The sequence below is a fragment of the Acaromyces ingoldii genome, assembly GCF_003144295.1.
Source record: "Acaromyces ingoldii strain MCA 4198 unplaced genomic scaffold FA10scaffold_2, whole genome shotgun sequence".
Lineage (NCBI taxonomy): Eukaryota > Fungi > Basidiomycota > Exobasidiomycetes > Exobasidiales > Cryptobasidiaceae > Acaromyces > Acaromyces ingoldii.
The window spans coordinates 1,050,640-1,069,336 of record NW_020290248.1 but is presented as its reverse complement, the minus strand read 5'-3'; the positions used below and the strand labels follow the sequence as shown (position 1 = coordinate 1,069,336).

General features: G+C 54.7%; 7 protein-coding genes across 7 annotated transcripts; 4 read left to right on the top strand and 3 right to left on the bottom strand.

The window, feature by feature from the left end:
* The first annotated feature begins 22 nt into the window (after positions 1 to 22).
* Positions 23 to 1,077, top strand: FA10DRAFT_265353 (hypothetical protein). Its single transcript, XM_025521024.1, has 2 exons — positions 23 to 479; positions 543 to 1,077. Exons 1-2 carry the CDS (start codon positions 79 to 81, stop codon positions 1,009 to 1,011), a joined length of 870 nt encoding a protein of 289 aa, XP_025378695.1. The 5' UTR covers positions 23 to 78; the 3' UTR covers positions 1,012 to 1,077.
* A 19-nt stretch (positions 1,078 to 1,096) lies between these two features.
* Positions 1,097 to 3,250, bottom strand: FA10DRAFT_278306 (BIR-domain-containing protein). The gene is made up of 3 exons (XM_025523448.1): positions 2,633 to 3,250; positions 2,461 to 2,570; positions 1,097 to 2,396 (listed from the first exon to the last, which is right to left on the bottom strand). The coding sequence occupies exons 1-3, from the start codon at positions 3,230 to 3,232 to the stop codon at positions 1,145 to 1,147; spliced, it is 1,962 nt and encodes a 653-aa protein (XP_025378694.1). The 5' UTR covers positions 3,233 to 3,250; the 3' UTR covers positions 1,097 to 1,144.
* A 159-nt stretch (positions 3,251 to 3,409) lies between these two features.
* FA10DRAFT_265351 (hypothetical protein) lies at positions 3,410 to 6,381 on the top strand. Its single transcript, XM_025521023.1, has 2 exons — positions 3,410 to 4,557; positions 4,623 to 6,381. The coding sequence occupies exons 1-2, from the start codon at positions 3,715 to 3,717 to the stop codon at positions 6,306 to 6,308; spliced, it is 2,529 nt and encodes an 842-aa protein (XP_025378693.1). The 5' UTR covers positions 3,410 to 3,714; the 3' UTR covers positions 6,309 to 6,381.
* Positions 6,382 to 7,317: 936 nt separating this feature from the next.
* FA10DRAFT_292383 (hypothetical protein) lies at positions 7,318 to 11,396 on the top strand (the record flags this gene model as incomplete). The annotated part of the gene is made up of 8 exons (XM_025524395.1): positions 7,318 to 7,594; positions 7,683 to 7,784; positions 8,123 to 8,604; positions 8,665 to 9,575; positions 10,107 to 10,151; positions 10,278 to 10,330; positions 10,399 to 11,137; positions 11,266 to 11,396. The coding sequence occupies exons 1-8, from the start codon at positions 7,373 to 7,375 to the stop codon at positions 11,394 to 11,396; spliced, it is 2,685 nt and encodes an 894-aa protein (XP_025378692.1). The 5' UTR covers positions 7,318 to 7,372.
* A 513-nt stretch (positions 11,397 to 11,909) lies between these two features.
* FA10DRAFT_292380 (hypothetical protein) lies at positions 11,910 to 15,168 on the bottom strand (the record flags this gene model as incomplete). Its single annotated transcript, XM_025524394.1, has 16 exons — positions 14,926 to 15,168; positions 14,789 to 14,859; positions 14,634 to 14,720; positions 14,503 to 14,574; positions 14,392 to 14,450; positions 14,157 to 14,349; positions 13,917 to 14,095; positions 13,716 to 13,853; positions 13,451 to 13,489; positions 13,318 to 13,392; positions 13,053 to 13,266; positions 12,926 to 12,998; positions 12,697 to 12,868; positions 12,384 to 12,643; positions 12,146 to 12,323; positions 11,910 to 12,089 (listed from the first exon to the last, which is right to left on the bottom strand). The coding sequence occupies exons 1-16, from the start codon at positions 15,159 to 15,161 to the stop codon at positions 11,910 to 11,912; spliced, it is 2,226 nt and encodes a 741-aa protein (XP_025378691.1). The 5' UTR covers positions 15,162 to 15,168.
* A 1,276-nt stretch (positions 15,169 to 16,444) lies between these two features.
* On the top strand, positions 16,445 to 17,964 carry FA10DRAFT_265350 (WD40 repeat-like protein). Its single transcript, XM_025521022.1, has one exon. It carries the CDS (start codon positions 16,517 to 16,519, stop codon positions 17,930 to 17,932), a length of 1,416 nt encoding a protein of 471 aa, XP_025378690.1. The 5' UTR covers positions 16,445 to 16,516; the 3' UTR covers positions 17,933 to 17,964.
* FA10DRAFT_265348 (Sm-like ribonucleo protein) lies at positions 17,936 to 18,686 on the bottom strand. Its single transcript, XM_025521021.1, has 3 exons — positions 18,588 to 18,686; positions 18,439 to 18,515; positions 17,936 to 18,361 (listed from the first exon to the last, which is right to left on the bottom strand). Exons 1-3 carry the CDS (start codon positions 18,599 to 18,601, stop codon positions 18,090 to 18,092), a joined length of 363 nt encoding a protein of 120 aa, XP_025378689.1. The 5' UTR covers positions 18,602 to 18,686; the 3' UTR covers positions 17,936 to 18,089.
* Between the last annotated feature and the right edge of the window lie 11 nt (positions 18,687 to 18,697).

The following is an 18,697-nucleotide window of genomic DNA, read 5'->3' as shown; positions in this document are numbered from 1 at the left end:
CGATAGGACGAAACCCACCTCGCACGGACTTTTCTCTCGAGCTGGACTACTTTGACGACGACGACGAGGACGGCGACGATGGAATTTGATCCGCTCGCGAGAGACGCACCGCCGCCGAGGCATGACCTCGAGTCTGACTCGGAGCTGTCGGAGGGGGAAGGGGAGCAGGGGCAAGCGGGGCCAGAACGGACGCGCAGCAAGGTCTTCGTCGAGCCAAAGATTCAGGTTCTCGGCCTTTCAAAGAAGCAGGCTCCCCTGATCGTCGCTGTGGGCGAAACGGGCGAGTCTCTCCTCGCCTTGACCTGTCCTTCCCTCTCCGAGTCCGGCTCGGTCCTCGTCGACGGAGAGCAGGAGGCTTCGGTCCACGTCACTGCTGCTGCCACGCTGGTCCTGCTTCGGCCCTCTCATGCGCTCTCGTCGAAGCTCGCCTCGTTTCCGTTCGTCGCTGCCGCTCTTCTGGACGCCCTCTCCCCATCGAGGTACGTATTGCCCCCTTACTTCCGCCTCATTTAATCTCATTATGCTGATAAAAGAGAGGATAGTCTCGTCGTCATCGACGAATACACGCCCCAGCTCTATCTCTCCAAGGACGCGCGGCCCCAGGACGACCCAGTCCGCTACCTCGCCTCGTCCGAGCACGACACCGACCCAGCGCTGAGGCGCTACGAGGCGCCAAACTTCATCACGGGCCTCGCTGCCGCGCTGCTCACGGCTGCCTCTGCGTCTACCACGGCGCTCCCGTCGATGGCGCTCCTGCTCCCGACGTCCAAGCCGCGGCCGCACCCGCACTTTGCTGCGCAGCACCCTTCGTCGGCGATTCAAGCCCATGCCGAGCCCATCGAGGCGCACCTGGCCGAGACTGTGTCGAGGCAGCTCAAAAAGTGGCCAGGCACAGACTTGCCCATCGAAGTCGAGTCCAAAAAAGAGAGGACACTGACGACGTTTCTCGACGAGCGCAGGCAGAGGGACCGTAAGAATATTGCAGAGCTGGCGGGGAGCATGTATGTATGATTACTGGTTGGCTTGCAGAAACAAAGACGAGAAGAGGTATACAAGGGAATGTATAATGTACAGAGGGAAGGCGTAGGAGGTAGAGAAAGAAAGAAAAAAAAAAAAAAGGAGAAAGCGAGGGCAAAAAGAGCCACTAGCCGCCCCGGAGGATGCCCTCTATTCTCCTCCGGTCCCTGTCCGCGCTCTCGCGAAGGTGCTCGATCTGCCGCATGCCCTTGATCCTCAGCTCCTCGCACGCCTTTTCCACCTCCTGTTTCATCCATTCTTCCACCGTCATGGCCAGCTCCGCCTCGGATAGGTTTGTTAGCTCGGCAAGGGGCTTAATTGTTCCCTGCTGCTCTTCCGCTTCCTCTTCCTCTGCGTCCTCCTCCATCGCTGCTTTGTCGACCGCGTTGCTATCTCCCATCTCGACATCGTCAGCCGACGAGACAGAGGCCAATAGCTGTGGCGTGGTGTCGGAGCTGTGATTGTGATTCTTCGACGCATTCATCGATGACAGTGCTGACGTGGAAGTGTGCGCGCTGTCCGACGACGAGAGGTTGAGCTTCCCTGCCGCATCTGCAAGCGCCGATGACGACGAGGTGTCGCCTTTGCGATTCTTCTTCGTCGCCGCCTTGATCTCCCCTCCAAAAGATGCCGCGTCATTTCGCGGCTTGGGTGTCTGTTCGACCGAGGGCGATGCAATCGGAGCCGCTGTTGCTGGCTGCTTCTTCCCCTTCTTCTTGGTCTCTTCTTTCTCAATCGATGCCTCAGGCTCGTCGTTCTCCTTCTCAGATGTCTCCCCTTGTTGCTCGTCGTTGGAGGCCTTCCTCCCGCGGCCACCTTTCGTCTTGGTAAGACCTTTCTGTTGACGGACCTCTTCGGACCCTGGCTGCGCCTCTTCGTCGCCCGTCTCTTCTTCCTCTTCCGTAGCGGCTTCGGCCTCATCAGCGCCCTTCTTCTTGGATCTTCCGCTCCTACCCGCCCGTGTCTTGGGCGCTTCGTGGTCAATCATCGTCGCTTCCGCCGACTCAACTTTCCTCGACACTGTTCTCGCCGCTCTCTTTGGCTTGATGTTCGCCTTCTTTGCCTTTTCCTCGCTCTCCTCGACCTCGTCACCAGCCACGCCGCCCTCTTCCACCTCATCTTCTGCCTTCTTTGCTCGTCCGTTGGCGCGCGTGGACACTGCTCTCCGTTTGGCAGCTGCCGTCGCGCCGCCCTCGTCGACTACGGCTGCTTCCTCGACAGCATTTGCCTTGCCTTTCTTTCCCCGCTTCGCCGCCTGCGCCTTGACGCTGGAAGAGCTGCTCGATGCAGTCATGCCTACTTCGTCGGCTCCTGCGGTAGACGAGGCCAGTCGGCAGTTGAAAAAGGCACAATCTGGCCTTCGTCGATTGTGCTCCTGACTGGGATAGGAAATGCAGATTGACTGAGCCAGGGTGCTACTGAGAGGAGAGAGACAGTACTCACGTCGGGTCATCGGCCTTCTCCCAGCCCCCAAGCGACACCCCACAGTAAACACACGTCACATTGTCATCCTCGTCCAGGGAGGGAGTGTAGTGAAAGCCTGCTTTTGCAAGCTGCTCGGAAGGGAGGTGTCAACTCTAGCTTTCTCGTCTTTCGGATGAACTAAGGAACCCACCTTTGCACTTGTTGGCTTCCACCCTTTCTTGCCATCATACTTCCACAGTCCACCAAAAGTCATGTGCCGAGCCTGGTACATTTCGTTGCTCGTTGGCAAGAGGTGGCCCTGTGAAGCCGGCCACTCGTGCCATCGTGCCTGCCCTTGTTCCTCGTCGAGCGTTTCTGTGCTGGCGCCACTTGCGCGGCTATCTTCGATCCTGACCCAGCACACGCTCGGATCCACGCTCCGGAGCCGGTCAAGAGCACTCTCGCCTGCAGTCCAACCCGAGACACTGATGCCCTCAGGCCAGATTGTGCAGCGATCGGCTTCCTCAGCGCCCAGGGGTTCATAAAAGGCGCCTAGACGAGCGAGCTCGGAAGGTGTAGGGTACAAAGCCTTCTGAGACTTTGCCGATGTCGCTGCGGCAGAGCATGCGATGGGGTGGGGCCATTGCAAGGGAGCTGGTGCTGCTGCTGCCGACGCCTTGTTGTTGGAGGCCTTGCGCCGTCCCGGCTGTACCGGTGCCCCATCTGCGTTCGTACCAGCGCCGCTCAGGATGAACGATTCCTTCCGCGACTCGTACAAACGCATGTCCGGGAGAGACGAGGAGTCGGCCATGCTGAAGAAGGGGTCAGAGTTGTCCTCTCCACGCCGTCGTTGCAGCTCGTCCGTCAGTCGTCGGTGTTGGTCTTGTTTTAGAAAAAACGCGTCGCGGCGCCCCCGCCAAGGAGCGGCGCGCATCACGTGTTTGACAGTCCAGGGAAGTCTCTCCCCCGCCTTCTTGATGACGACCTGCTTCCTTCGAGAAGAGAGCGACCCCTTCTTAAGAAGGGCTGCTTGACATGGCAGCACGCGGGGCAACCTATGGGAGGAGAACAGGGGCGAAAGTGGGGCCCTGCCACATCTCGTCTTTGACCGACTTCTTCAGCGACGATGACGGCGATGACGGCCAGCCGCGCCCTGCATCGGTCGAGAAAGGGGCAGCTAAGAAGCCATCACTATCAAGATCAGGCCGTAGCAAGAACAAAGTACAAGCCGCGCAGCATTCCTCAAAAGCTGATGCAAAAGCAAGCAGGGACATTAGGCTTCCCGAAAGAACCATGGAAGAGCTGGCTTCTCGGCCGTCGACACCCCCGAATGCTTGGCAAGATACCCCCCACCTCTCCGACTCATCCTCCCTGAGTCCAATCGCTTCGATTGCCAGTCCTACGACAGCTGCTTCAGCTGATGGTAGTAGGCGAGTTCAGGTGCCATTGACACCGACAAGCTCGTCGCACTCTTCAGCGTCCCGAACGCCGCGGACGTTGAAGCGCAAGGCTTCGCCCGCGTCGCCGCGCAAGATCTCCATCGCTCGAGAGCTGAATCGCATCTTCAGCCCGACCAGCTCGTCCAAGACTCGCCAGCGCAAGCCATATGGAGCCACAGCCTTGCCGGTGGGTGAGCGTGAGGAGGAGCACAGCTCCGAAGACGGCGACGAATCTAGGCAAGGTCAGGTACTCTCCCGCGGAGCACAAGTGTTTCATCGCCCGCATACAGGCCTCGCTGCTCGAATGGCGGCAAGAAGAGTCAAAGCAGAAGCTACGATGTGTCACGACCAGGATGAAGACACGGTAGAAGAGCAAGGAAGAAAGATGCAGGAGGTCGCCGAGCCAAGCTCACAATCGTCTTTCCAGAGCGAATCTCAGCCGGTCCTCGGCGTCCTCGCTCCCACCGTGGCACATGCGCGCCGAACATATGGAAAGGAGCGCAGCTTTCTAGCAGTATTGAACGCAGGCATGGTGTCTGAAACGGCTCTTTCCCCAGAGCAAGGACAGCCCAACCATGAAGGTCTCGGTGACGGCAGGGAGGCAGGTATGCTCGATTGCTTGGGAGAATCACAGCACAAGTCGTACGCAGAGATGAGACGACGCTGGGGCGACGTCGAGGACGATGGATCTGATGAGGTGAGCACCCTTCTGCGTCGTTCGCTTCTAAATGAAGGGGTCTCACATTGCAACGGTCTACACAGGAGCAGGAAAGCGAAAAGGTCTGCAACGTCACGTCGCTGCGTACAGCTGGAGAGCTCCGTCGCTTTCGGGAGGAGTTCGAGTACCTCACGGGTGGACTGGTGCCGGGCCAGTCTCTGGACACTCGGGTCGCCAGTGCTCTGGACCTCGCCCGACATTGCATCGACGCCGCTGGAGACGGGGAGGAAGACGGAGACGAAGGAAGCTCGGACGCTGGGTCGCACAAGGAACACGGTAAGAAAGACGGCGAGGGCAACAGCGCGCGGCTGCCTTCGCAGCTGTCATTTATCGGCATGCTCGATGTATGCGGGCTCACCAATCATCTTTGGTCACTTTTAAATCAAGCAGGCGTGGGTAAAGACTTGGATAGACACTTGGATTTGGCAGGCGCAGTCATCCTTGCAAAACTCTCGGCGCATCGAGCTTGTGCTGAAGCCCTGATGGAAGCTGCTGGCATTGGCTTATTCGAAGTCTTGGCGCATCTTCTACAATCTCTTTCGGCAGACGTCAAAGAGGGGCGACAGAACGCAGACAAAAGAGCTTCAGCCCGAGCTCAACGCCAAGAAACGGCTACCGAAGACGCACTCGACGAGATCATCAAGCAATCTGGACTGGCGCCTTCGACAGTGGATCGACCTGCCTCTTTACGCCGCTTGGTCTTGGGCATCCTGTGCTCTCTTTCACAGCTTCCTCGAACGAGCACAAACGTTGGACAAGGCATACTCCAAAAATTCGCGATGTATAACAATTATCGTCGCTCGATTTTCGAGATTGTCGTCGAGTCGGGCCTGGCGTCACATGCCGATTGCACAGACGATGCTTGCCCCGACTACGTATCTGTCGCTCTTTCGGCCCAACTGGTCGATCTCGTCTTTTGCGCTTCGTCACGAGAGACTTCATCCACCATCGAGGAGGCCGAGCTGAAGCGTTGGGCAGGACAATGGACAGCAATGCTCTCGACACTTTACAATGACTTCTTCTCAAAGGCGCAAGAGCAAGCCGGAGGGTCCCTCGTGTCGTTGCTACGTCTGTGCGTCAACCTGACGCAAATCGACAAGCGGTGGAGCGAGACGTTTGCCAAGACGAGCGACGCTCTTGCCCGTGTCGCATCGCTCATCCTTGCGGCCTCTTTGGAGCACGGGCCCGCCGTCGTAGCCACTGCAGAGCTGCGCTCCGACATCATGGCTTTCTCTCTCGGCCTCTTGACAAACATTCTCGAATCATCTCCTGCCAATGTCCGGCCATGCTTTCGACGCTTGCAGCTGAAGAGGACAGATCTCCACGATGGTCTTGGCAAAGGGAAGGTGATGGCCATGAGCCTACTTGGACAGCTGTTTGAGAGAGAGCGAGTTCGTTCGCACGAGAGCGCTCAATCGGGTTTCTTGTCCGGCTGCCTCGCAGTCTCTCTCTCATTGGTTCTGGACGCAACGGAAGAGGGCAAGGAAGGAGACAAGGAAGGCGTCGAGATCGCAAAAGCTGCCTTGCAGGAGGGCCTTGATTGCACGTGGGAAACAGTCAGAGAGAGACTGGTCGAGGTGCTAAGCGACTTTGCCGCAATGCATGAGGAGATGGCGCGGTGCAGGGAGGGGGCCCAAGCGAGCGCACCGCTAGAGGTACAGGAGCAAGCGCGCGGCGACACTGACATCAGTCTGGTACGACTGCTGGAGTCGAGGCTCAAAAGGACATGACATAGAGCCACCCTGATCATATATTATCATCTGTATTTTTACGTCAATACATTGCCATTTGGAAGGGCGCCGACTCTCATGGTTTCACGGTAGATGGAGACGAGCGGGGTGCGCGTGGGAAGGGGTTTCTCCCTTCACCGAGTTGTGAACAGTCCCCCTGCTCCTCGGTCGCCCAAAGCCGTGAATCTCAGAATCCGCTCACAGGCCGTGTCAATTGGACCCCCTTTTGCTCTTCTCCTCCAGCGGCGCAAGTCGGCCTTCAGGAACAGAAACAAGGCCTGCCTGCCCGGGTGGCGGCTTGACGATGTTTGACAGGACTTGGGAAATTGACCTTGCAACTCGTCTAGGGCGATGGCCGTCGGCAGCTCTCCCAAAGCGCGATGAGTCACTGCGCCGCAGATTGCAATTCCGTCCGTAGCAATAGCGGACCGAAAAAAATAAACCGGTCCCCGCTCCTCCTGCACTGACCCCCTCGTTGGCTGAGAGAATAATTTTCCGGCTCCTTGGTGCCTTTGGGACAGCCTTTCCGGTTGCGCTTTTGCGGCGATGAGGCGAAAGCATCTCCGTTGCGTTGGTGTCAATTACACCGCCACGAGCAGCTTATCGACGAAGCAACCCTGGACCCCGCTTCTCCCGCGAATGTCCCTCTTTTCTCCTCCCCTTTTTTTTCCCTTGCGCCTCATCTTCAGCCTCACCACGAGAAAACCCTTCCCCGTCACCTTCCCCCCATACAGGACGTATCTTTTTTCCTTCTTTCGTTCTCCGAACTCAGCAGTGGGACACCGGTCTTAGCCCAGAGCGCAGTGTACTAAAGAGGTCAGATGGCGACAAGTATTGGTCGTTTTGACCAAGATTCTTTCGACGACGACGACGCCAACGCCTGCTGCCCAGATCTTTTTCGCCGAGCCCACCATCGCTCAGCCCCAACGTCTGTGCCAGCAAGTCCAGAAGCAACAAGCCCAGTCACTGATCGTGATTTCGAAGTCGAACATTACGGTGACGCCCCGGCGCCTCTCGAAACAGGCAGCGACCGAGCGATCAAGCGAGAGGGTAGGGGAGATAGCATGGAAGGCGCCGATTTCTGCATTCATGCCCCTCTCAGGACTTCTGCTGAGGACATGACGATGCCAAAGACGCTAAATTCGGAAGCAACGTCGACCTTGACAGAGCAGTACGCATCAAGAGGGGTTCTGACAAAAAAGCTCTCGATACGTGCAAGGAGAATGCTCGCGGGCAACAGGATCAGCGGCGAGTCCATCACGATCCAGATCAGCAATCCCAACACTGTAATTCGAAGCTCGCTGCGTCAGCGCACACCGATTCCGGAAGGCGAACAGACGGATGACATGAATCATTGCCATAAAGTGGACGCAGTGGTCGATGCCGAGAACAAAGAAATGCGTCGTAGCCCGAGAACGCCACTACAACCGCAACAGCGCCACCCTCTCTATGCCCCGAAAAGTCTGCCCGACCAGGGTACGCGTCGTCGCCCAGAGAATTGCCGCTGGTCGGCGAGGCTGAGAGCTTCTGCCTCGCCTAGGGAAAGGGCGACAGGCTCCGTCAGAAATTCTCTGGCAAGTCATTTTGGCTTTTCTGAAGAGCAACAGACTCAATACCTCCGACCTCGCTCTCCTACTCGCCAGCCTCGTCTCTCTCCTTTGGCAGTAAAGGTTCTTCAAGACCAGGAAGCACGGCAATCTTCGGTGCTTGACAGCACTTTCTCTTCTTCCTCTTCCTCCCCATCGTGCTCGGTCCCTCTCTCATCTCCGTCAACAAGCTACGCAGGTGCTAACATAAGTCGATTCCGACGCCAGCAAAGCGAATTGCAAGGTCGCAATGTGGGTCAGAGTTCCACCATCGATGGAAGCGCGATTGGAAGCACATTTAGCGACAACGTGGTCTTCGACGGATGCAACTGGCTCCTCAACCAGCCCGCTTCGGCGAGCTCATCGATGAGTAGTGGGCACGCAACGGACAGCGAAAATGGTCTCGACTCCGTCATTCAGCTCTACCATACACGTAGCCCTGTTGAACCTCATGACGATTTGTTGATCGAGGATGCTACGAGACAGAGCCTTGGAGGTGCACAAACAAGCCCGTCCTTGGCAGCTGGGCAGCTCGAGTCGGCTAGGGCTTCTAGCGAAATCTTGTGGCACCAGACAGATCTCGCTACTTCGTCGACATGTGCTGATGAAACATTACTGGCGACAATAAAGAAAGAGGGGAGCGAAGAGACGTTGTCGCCTTCTTGTAATTCAGCAGGAGGTGGCAAACAAAGATTACGATTTGACCTTCGGTGAGCAGAACCCAACCCTTCTTCCTGATGCTTCAGACTGATCCTCTCTTTGCTGCCTAGTTGGCAAGGAGGAAAGCACCAAATTGTATTTGATGAGGAAGAGACGCAGAAGCTCACTTACGCACAACTGTTGAGCGCCATTGACAAGGTCATCGCACGCACGAGATCTGTAGCAGCGTCGGAAAGCCTCTTTCTCGCCACTGGAGAGCTGCATGAAACAGCCTCGATGGGTTCGTCTACATATCCCGACTTCACCAAGCTCGAGCCTTGGAAGCTCCAAGACACTACCGATGTGAGGAACCAGTATCCGCAACAAGAGCCTCCGAACGCCCAGCAGACCCTGGTTCAAGACCTTATTTCGAGCTTGTCGAGGCATTCACATCCTGTCGTGCTACTAGTGTGGGACGGTAGTAAGCCTCCAACGATGGAGCAGCTCTGTCGTCTGAGAGATGGACCGCCTTTCGACCTCGATGAGAGCTCCGACGGGCATCAGACAGAAGACGGAGAGCCAGACGAGGCCGTTGTCGATAACGTCGAAGAGCAGGACATCTGTCAGGGCAAGCCTTTCAAGCTTGGTGATTTTGTCTTGGATCCAGAAGACCGCGGTCCAATTGAGCTTCGGGCAAGACTTAAGAATAATTGGGAGAATGACGAACTATACCGGAAATCGCTCGTCGCGATTGGCGAGGTTGGCGGACCCTCTACGCTTGGAGAAGCTTTTATACTGAACGAGATCGACCAACTTGGGGAAAGAACAAGGGTTTCTCATGGCACTCAAAGCAGCGTAAATCGAAGAGCGCGCGCTCACATTCGCTGCTTCAGCGAAATGCTCAAAGTCTACGCTGAAGATGCGACATGCGAGTTTCCGATCAGCCCTGATTCTTCGAGATCTTCGACCGACAGCCTCTGCAAACTCATCTCGCCGAATAGACACCATACCCCGGCAAATGCAGGCAGCGGCGATGTTCCAGGTTCGAAAAGAATTTCGCTCGATGATGGCCTCCTTCAGATGCGCTCGCCTGGTGTCGATTATGATGCTGCTTTCATTGATGATTTAACGCAGGTTTCACACTCTTTGGCACCGGAACCCACATCAAGAGGAGCTTCTTCCCTCTTAGTGTCGGCACAAAAACATGAGTTTGGAGGCCAACTTCGAATGCAAAAGCCGGCACCAAGCATCGACAATGTACTCAAGACCAAACTCTCTCCTCCAAACCTCAATTTATCTAACTCCAGCCCTTTGACGACCGAGAATCGAGGAAATGCTCTTTCGCGGGCGTTTGAACTGGCTTCCTCGATGGAGAATAACAGCTGTGGGGGGATTGTAACAAACCACCGCCAACACGACAGTCGCACCCTCTCCGTCATGGAAGTCATACAAGATTCATGGCCCCCTCATTCAACCCAACCTCACTTCGTACCTAAATTTTCTTCACCTGTGCCTTCTTCATCACCACGAACGCCCAAGACACAGCGGCACAACTCTTTTGCGAGGAGCGCAGCAAGCACGCCTTCGTTCGACTTCCTCGCCTCCTCGGGCAATAGAGGTATGCAGTCCGTACCAACCTCACGGGAGCGGACAAGCTCCATCGCTTCTGCCGAGGCGCCCAGCTTGGTTTCTTCGACGTCGACGGCAAGGAGTCTGACCGCTTCAGTTAGAAAATTTATCACAGCGGCCGTAAGACCCGATCGAAGGCCGACCACCTACGACGGCCAAGCTAGATTCGTGAGTACGATCGACCGAAGGTCTCGGTTTTTGGGTTTTGCTGACGCTAGCGGTGCATACTTACACAGGACCTTTGGACGTCGGTGCTAGGACATGCTCAGCTAGATGCCGAGCTTGAGACACCCATGGATGCCGCTGCGTCACCAAACTCTGCAGCCCTGTTCAAAAAGAAGAGTCGCCCAAGAGTAGTCACCGGCAACAGATTCATCCTCAACGTAGGCTCGACGCCGAATAGGTCTCGAAGACTGCACGAGAACAGTACCCGAAAGCAAAGGGGAACGAGCGAGAGTATTCTGGTAGATGATATTGGCACCGACAAGAGCACCAGAAGAGAAGAAGACATGCCCAGGAGAAGAGAGCGAAAAGGGCTGCCCGTAGGGTGGGACGAGATTGACGAGAATTCTCTACCAGTCGTCCCCGACGCGATCCGATCCCTTATTCTCAGTTTTCCCACCGATGATGCGGAGCTAAAGGATGAGTCAAGCTTGGACGAGCTCACGGAGATGAGACAGAGGTATCAAAAGGAACACGAAAAAGAGCTGCAGAAGCAAATTGCGCTCAAAGAACGTCTGCACGCCGAGACACAGAGACAGAGGTTGCTACCGTCAGAAGTGATGAGCAACATGCGCCAGACAAGTCAAGGGGTCACGACAATCCTTGATGAAGTCTTTCGCAGCGCCATCCGAGAGCAAAGAGCATTATCAGGCATATCTGAATGTAGCGAGTCATTTGCGTCCGCGAGTCCGTCAGCACAAGGATTCCGAGAAGAGGACAGGGAGTGGCCAACAAGACGGAGACAAACGAAGCGTAAGCCTCGTCCACCACCTCTATGTCTCGCCAACACAGAGCCTCTTACAGCTCAGCGTGAGCACTCACCGGCGCTTGCACACTTCTCAGCGGTCGATTCGGATGGTCATCCTGCTCCCCAGTCACAGACTCAGATTCGCCAAAAGGTGCACTTTGTCGAGCCGAGCTTTTCTTCGGGATCGACAAGAGGAAACAGTCAAAGACTGCAAGACTTGAACCCTTTTCCATCTCCAAATTCATGGAGAATGCGACAGACTGATATCGAATCTCCAGCTCGGACTTCGTCTTGCTCGATCGACCGCATCTCGCACGCGTCGAAAGACGACGGATCGCGCGCATTCGCCCCGTCTGCATCTGTGAAGAAGTCGACGTCGAAGTCAGCGCATCTGCTCTCCTCTTTCCCCTTTTTCAGCAGGCATTAAAGAGTGTATTGAGAGATCAACGCTCGGTGGATGTCGTCATCGCCCACTTTACTTTTCAGTCTTTTCATATTCTCTTTGACAGAGAACTCGAGATGTTTCTACTTTTAGTCTATTCTCTTGGTGTAGACTAAGGTACGGGATGCTGATGTATTGATAGAGCGAACATGAGCTGGTGAACACTATTTCAATCTTGGTGGAAGCTCTGTATACCTACGACTAGTACCAACCTCTGTCTTCGTAAAGAGAGGGTACACATCGTGTATGATGCGCCGTTCGTATTATGATTTCGGTGGTCGGGTGTGTTTCTGTGACTCTTCTAACAGATTCTATAGCGACTCTTCGGCCTTCGCTCAATCCTGCTCGTCAACACTCAAGTTTTTGTTGCTGTAAGTGTCTCCCTCTTCAGCTCCGTCGTACGTCTCTTGGAGCTTTAGAAGTACCTCCTCCTGCAGACTTTTGAGGTGCTCCCAGAGTTTGTGTGCCTCGCTAGCTCGCACTTGATTCTGAATATTCCTCAGTTTTTCCTCCGTCTGCGCCACATTTGATCAGCACTATCAGACTCGAAACAACCTCAGAGGCCACTCACGCCATTGACTATTTCCCGCCTCTTCGCTACTCTTTCGAGCTCAGTCATTCCTTGGCCTTCCGTGATAGCACTAGGATCCGTGACATCTGCTTCAAGTCGATCAGCCATTAGGACGGCATCCCGCCAGAGGTCGACGGGAAATGGAAGTTTTTTGATCAAAGCTAAACCGTAATGCTTCCTGGAAAGACGCCGAGTCTGCATCAGAAACTTGATTGATGCATCCTTCGCAATATCTTACTCTTTCATGACACCATCAACGACAGTATGCGAACATTCGATGTCGTAGTTCCCGGACCTGTACTTATCGTCTTCATCGTCCTCGCGTTCTTGTGTGAGCCTCTTGACAGCGAGATGGAGCAGTACGACAGCTTCATAAGGGGAGAGTGTCGAAGCAAGTTGAACGAAGTGCGTCGCGAAGATAGTCGGTGCTCCCTTCGTAATGAGAAACTCAGAGATTGCGTGGGCTACCCCTAGGCCTTCCTCTGTCGAAGTCCCTCGCTTAAAGTTATTTCAGTGATAGAAAGAACGAAAGATATCGCACTTCGACCTACGCCGAGCTCATCAATGATGACCAGACTACGTCTACTTGCTAGCGAAAGGATGAATGACGACACCTTCATCTCGCTTGCGAATGTTGACAAATTAGCCTCGGGCTCGTCGTCATTGGAGAGCCGAGTCAAGATTCGGTCAATGGGCGGGAACATGGCGTACTCTGCTGGAATACTGCCAAACAAAGTTAGTTTGTTAGACTGACGTAGCGATCTGGTATGAACAACACACAAGGAGCCGATACTGGCCATGATGAGAAGCAAAGGGGCTTGCTTCAGGTATGTTGTCTTTCCACTCATGTTCGCTGTCGGAAGATGATGAGAAAGACACTGTAAGCACTCTTTTTGCAGCGACTCACGACCGGTAATGAGCTGAAAAGACTTTCCAAGCCCAAAGTAAATGTCATTTGCATGTGTCTTGTCCCTACCGATCTTTTTCTCCAGAATCGGATGTCTTCCCGCTTTGATTGCGAGCCTATCGGAGAAATTGGGCCGGACGTAATCCCTACGTGAGCGATCTGCCGTCTTGGCCAAATTGACGATGAGATCGACCAAAGCCAGCACTTCAGACGCCTTAGATGCTTTCCATCAGCGGAAAATACTGTAACATTCCTTTTAACATACCTTATACAAGGCCCCTACGTGTTCGATGATCTCTCCACGCATCGATTCCAGATACTTCTCGGAGAGGATGAACACCTTTCAGGGACAAGGAGTGTTTAGTCTTGGGCAGTGCCGCCACGGTAAGACGACTGACCTCGCCCTCAGCATCACGTATGCGCTGGTTGATCTTTTCCTGGTGGAAGTTCAAAGGAAGAGTCAGCTACTTGCTTCTCGAAGCTGACTTGCTTAAGTTGCTTGCCATCTGTAAGGTCGACATCGAGACGCCATTCCTCTTTCGCTTGATATTTATGAACCCATCTGGTATGTCGCTGCTCGAACAGTCCGGCCCTTTCATCTCCAACTAAATTGAAACTAGTGATCAGCGACAATTCATGGGAAGGACAAAGAAGAGCACTAACACAGTAGCCGTTGACTTCTTTCTTCAAGGTCAGTGGCATGCGATAATGGCCTTTCAGCTGGCTAAACAAAGCTTGTCCGTCACTCAGATTCTCGCTGTAGGTCTCTCTCGCCAGATCTAACAGTTTGTCCTTGTTTGTCTTTGTTGTCGAGGGAAGGTCAGCAAGAGTTGATCATCATAGCATTCCTCAAGGTGGGCTCACCTGAATGGCACGAATTTTCGAGAGCCTTTGATTGATGTGGACCTTGCCTTGGCCTTCGAGGACGTCTGCATCTATATTTTCTTTTATGTGCGTCGATATGATCGACAAGCGTTCGTTGGCCAGGTAGGGTGCGACACCTTGCAGTAACGTGCAAGAAGCGCCCGACACGGCTCGATGCACTGGTCGCGAAGGCGTCACTCAGTTCTTTTTCCTACGTGAGGGAAATGGAAGTTTCCTCACCTCCGCTCAACGTTCCCAGCATTGCATACAGCTGGATAATCTCTGCTAACTTTGCCTCGATGGCTGTAGGATCTGCGACCGATGACGTTTTGATTGGCGTAACGATTTGGTAGATGAGCCGGTCGAAATCAATTGTGAGCTTCTCCGGCGCCTTGAGCGATTCCTTCAAGGCATAGAAGAGCTTTCGTCCCAGCTGTAAGAACCCGTTCTTTGCACAATGACAGTCTCAACGTACCTCGGAACTGGAAAGGAGATCCTCAACAGCATCTAGCCTCATTGAAATAGAGTCTCGGTCTTGTGTCTGAATGTTAGCCATAGGTGCAATTACTAAACAAGGGCAACTGACTGGCAAAAGGCTGAAGAATGTTCATCTTGAGCATGCGTTCGCCCATTGAGGTCGAGCATCTGTGGAACGAGCCTGCCAGAACTTTTTTGATTCAGCCCAAATGTCGGGTGTCATATCGTGTCAATCTTTACCCAGCAGCGATCCTTCCACGGTACCACTCCTGGCTCCTCGGACGAGCTCGAGATTTGTTGCTGTATCGTGATCAATCATAATCGATCCTGACGTGGTCGTAGTGGAGAAAGAATAGTCATTTAAAGACGCCTCTAACATACAAGGATGGGCGTACCTTCAGGATGTTCGTAGCGTATGTTGAGTGATCGGGGCGAAAAGGTGATGCCTTTTTTGTCATCCAGCCAACTAATCGGATGGAGAGAGGTCAGACTGAGGCTGGCATGACTTTTTTCGCAGACGAGGCGCCCTCACTTGAAGAGAGCGCAGGCTGCGCTGAGGGCAAAGTACTTCTTGGCCAGTGATCGGAGTGTTGTCTCCCCAAAGTTCAGATGTTGCCATAGCTCGTTTGTGGAAGTTCGCTCTTTATCGCTGTCGTTGTCTTCGCTGATCGCTGTCGATTTGATATAGATGTCCTCGTTGTCAGGAATCGCATCGACTAAGAGCTTCCTGATTCTCTGAGCCCCTGCATTTCGACTGTGTTTAGTCATCCTGCACTTGTGGCATTGAGCCATCTTCTGTACAGTTTACCTTCGGCTTCGTTCCACATCTTTCTAGAAAAGGTTTGTGGCCTTATGTTGCTATTCTCTTGAACAGTGTGGGCCAGAATCGAGGCTTCAGAAGTTGCTGGAAGCTCGTCAAGTGGCTGGTTTCCAGGCATGATGACTGTCTGGGGAGGATGAGCCTCGAGAAGATGTATCGTGTTCACGTAGGTCTAAGGGAGAGGGAACGAAGCGCATACAGTCAGTCATCACCAGGCTCAGCTCGTGTAGAATTGCTGATAAGAACCTGTGTATCGGTGTACTGAGTACAAGTGTAAGCATTCAAGACACCATACCTGCCGCCAGAGCCTCTCTGCACTTACCTGCGTCAATATGCACCGACCAGTCGTCATATCAAAAAGGGCGGCGCCCATCTCCTTTCCCGTTCCCCTGCTCTCGATCAAAGCACAGACCCAGGGATTCTCTCCACCCGACACATTGAGCTGTGGCCCGGAACGAGACATGACACTCTTTCTGCTGACATTGTACCGCGATGAGGCGCCTTGGTCTCTGGGAAGCGGGGAAGTGCACAGACTGCTCTGCGAGCTCGATGTGCCCGGTGCTGTGGTGGCCCGAGAGGGCATTTGAGCGCAGTGGGGTCTGCTACGACTGATAAGAGAGGCTGGAGCATAGATGAAACCAGGCTGTCTTGTAGGTGGGCGAGAGATGATTTGTCTTCTGGCCTGATAAGAAGTGCTCGGCTTTCCCATGCCTGAGCTGGACGGTGCAAGATGGGTCCAAGAAGAGCCCGAAGCCGGACGTGGACCTCGATCACTCGACGGAGCAGGATTCTTAGCGCTACCAGAGGTCTGATAGTCTTGAGCCGACATGGAGAGAATAAAGCGTATGTTACAACTTGATTGGGTCGGTACAGTGGCTCTGGTGGTCTGAGACAAGCACGGTGCTCGGGCTCTTTCCCCGCTCACCGCCTCGAGACAATGACGCTTTGTGATCTGTCATCTTCAGTCATTTCACGGCTTCTGGGACTCTATGTGTTTGCTATGGACTGATATTCACTGCTTTCACTGCTACGAAAACTCAGCCTCATGACTCGTGAGGTGACCGATGACTCCATCGGCCCCTTCTTTCTCCGCGCTTGCACGTCCTTCATCAGAAAGTTGTTTTGCTCCTTACGGCCGTGAGCAACAGAATTGACGCGCGTCGAAGTCACAGCCCTTCATTTGATCTTTTTGAGTTTTTTTGTGAGATTTTTTTATTCTGAAAAAGAGTCCTGCGATCTTCTTCTTGTCTTGCTCCTCTTCTGCAATTGCCACCGTTATTGAGCAAGTCCGGCGATCTCCAAGATGGACAGGAATATGCAAGACCACAGGGAAGAGGATGAGGAGGGGGTGCATCTGACGCTGGATGATGTCCAAGACGTCATTGAGGACGATGGGCAAGACGGCGACGAGCCCATGGACGAAGACGACGACGATGGTGACGATGGCGAGCAACAGCAGCAGGCATTCGAGGACACGAGCTTAGCCGCCTTTTACGCTCACAAAGACTCTGTCTTTCACCTTTCGCTCCATCCGAGCTACCCAAACCCGCCGCTGGCATTCAGCGGAGGCGCAGATGACAAGGGCCGATTGTGGGATACAAGGACGGGCGAGGCGCTGGTCGAGCTCGGCGGACACACTGATAGCGTCGTCGCTGGTGGCTTCAGTGCGACCGGAGAGTACGTCGCCACCGGCGGTCTCGACGGCAAGGTCAGAGTATGGAAGCTGCACCCGGCCCCGGCAGGTACAAAGGGCTTTGAGCCTCGGGCCGTCGAGGATGGTCAGGCCGAACGCAGAGAGTGGGGTGCATGCCAATTTGTCACAAACCTCGAAGGGCCCGACGAGATTGTCTGGACGGCCTGGCACACAAAGGGAAACGTCATTGCTGCCGGTGGGTCCGACGCAACGGTGTGGATGTGGAAATTGCCGGGGGGTAACGTCATGAACGTCTTTTCGGGGCATACGGCCGCCGTGACATGCGGACGCTTCACGCCTGATGGCAAGAGACTCGTCACGGCGTCGGAGGACGGCTCACTGCTCGTGTGGGACCCTCGATCCACGTCGGCGCTGTCAAAAGTGTCGCCCACCGACACGCGCTTCAACATGGACGCTGGCATCACGTCGCTCTGCCTGAGCCCAGACAGCAAGCTGGCCATCGTGGGCGGGGCTGCTGGCACAATCCGGATCGTGAACCTTGCCAACATCGAGGAGGGAGGCGCCGCACTTGTTGTTGGCGCTCTCGAAGGGCATGCCGAAGGCGAGAGTATCGAAGGATTGGAATTTGTCGACTTGCTCGGCAACACATCGGGGACCCAGCCGCAAGCTGCACCGAGAGCGCAGGCGAATGCGGCCAACTTTGCCATTTCAGCAGGCACAGACGGAAAGGCAGTCGTGTGGGACCTGTCGACTGGCAAGATCAGGTGCGAGGTGATGCACGACGATGCAATCACGTCCATGACGCTCCATGGCAGCGGACCCATCTTTTCGACGTCGTCAGCAGATGGAACGGCACGGACGTGGGATGCGAGAACAGCGGCAAATTTGGCTGTGCACAGAGGCTTCACCGATGGCGTCCTTGCCGTCGTCGCCGGGCCCGACGATGGTTACACACAAGGAGCAGAATCGGGTGGTGTTGGAGCTTACGTCAACTTGGCAGACAGCAAGGGCTGGAAGGTCATTGCAGCAGGCGACGAAGGTGTCAGCCTCGTCTTTAGAGTATAGAGTGTCTTCAAATGTCATGATGTCCTCATCCATTGCGCCTCTGTAGCTGTCTGAGCCGCGTGAAGAAGGAGAAACAATTTTGATGATGGCTGGGTGAGAAGTAAGTAGTACAGATATGGAGGAAGTAGGCACCAATTGTGGTTTTTGTTTGCTGAGATCATCGGCCCCTTCCCCTTCCGCGCCCACCCCTGCCTCCTCTGCCTCCACGCCCGCGGTCCATGCCCCTTCCCCGCGCTGCGCCCTCCTTTCTCTTTCCCTTTGGCTTTGGCGCATCATCGACGAGGAGCATATCCAGCGGCAGCGAGTCGGGCAAGATCCAGTAGCGGATGTTGTTGCCTCGGATGCTAAGCGTGTCGAGGTTAATCGGCTCCCGTCCCTTGACGGTCATCTTGACAGTCTTGAGGTGCGTGTTCATCTGCACGTCAACGCCTGTAGAAGGATCTCAATCTCAGCAACCCTTGCCCTCCCCCATGCCTGCCAAAAGAAATAGCAATTCGCAAGCTCACCTGTCACCGTTCCATGAATGATAGTGTTGTTCTTGAGCTCGATCGTCACGCTCTCGTTTTGCAGCTTCATCAAAAACCTTCAAATCAAACGAGGAGATCAGCAAAGGAAGAGGCGCGCGCTTCTGCGCTCCATGTGTGACAGTCCTCACCTGACGAGCTTCATCGTGGCGGTGGATGCGGATGGCCTTGACCCTGTCTGCAAAGAAGCTGTCTCCAGAGGCTACTTCGTTTGCAAAGACGGGGAGTCTGGCTGTCTGAA

Coding starts and splice junctions, on each gene's coding strand:
- FA10DRAFT_265353 (XM_025521024.1), top strand. CDS start 79: ATGGAATTTGATCCGCTCGCGAGAGACGCACCGCCGCCGAGGCATGAC. Junction 480..542: donor GACGCCCTCTCCCCATCGAG/GTACGTATTGCC, acceptor AAGAGAGGATAG/TCTCGTCGTCATCGACGAAT.
- FA10DRAFT_278306 (XM_025523448.1), bottom strand. CDS start 3,232: ATGGCCGACTCCTCGTCTCTCCCGGACATGCGTTTGTACGAGTCGCGG. Junction 2,571..2,632: donor GGAAGCCAACAAGTGCAAAG/GTGGGTTCCTTA, acceptor CCTTCCGAGCAG/CTTGCAAAAGCAGGCTTTCA. Junction 2,397..2,460: donor GAGAAGGCCGATGACCCGAC/GTGAGTACTGTC, acceptor TTCCTATCCCAG/TCAGGAGCACAATCGACGAA.
- FA10DRAFT_265351 (XM_025521023.1), top strand. CDS start 3,715: ATGGAAGAGCTGGCTTCTCGGCCGTCGACACCCCCGAATGCTTGGCAA. Junction 4,558..4,622: donor AGGACGATGGATCTGATGAG/GTGAGCACCCTT, acceptor CGGTCTACACAG/GAGCAGGAAAGCGAAAAGGT.
- FA10DRAFT_265350 (XM_025521022.1), top strand. CDS start 16,517: ATGGACAGGAATATGCAAGACCACAGGGAAGAGGATGAGGAGGGGGTG.
- FA10DRAFT_265348 (XM_025521021.1), bottom strand. Junction 18,362..18,438: donor CATTCATGGAACGGTGACAG/GTGAGCTTGCGA, acceptor ATCCTTCTACAG/GCGTTGACGTGCAGATGAAC.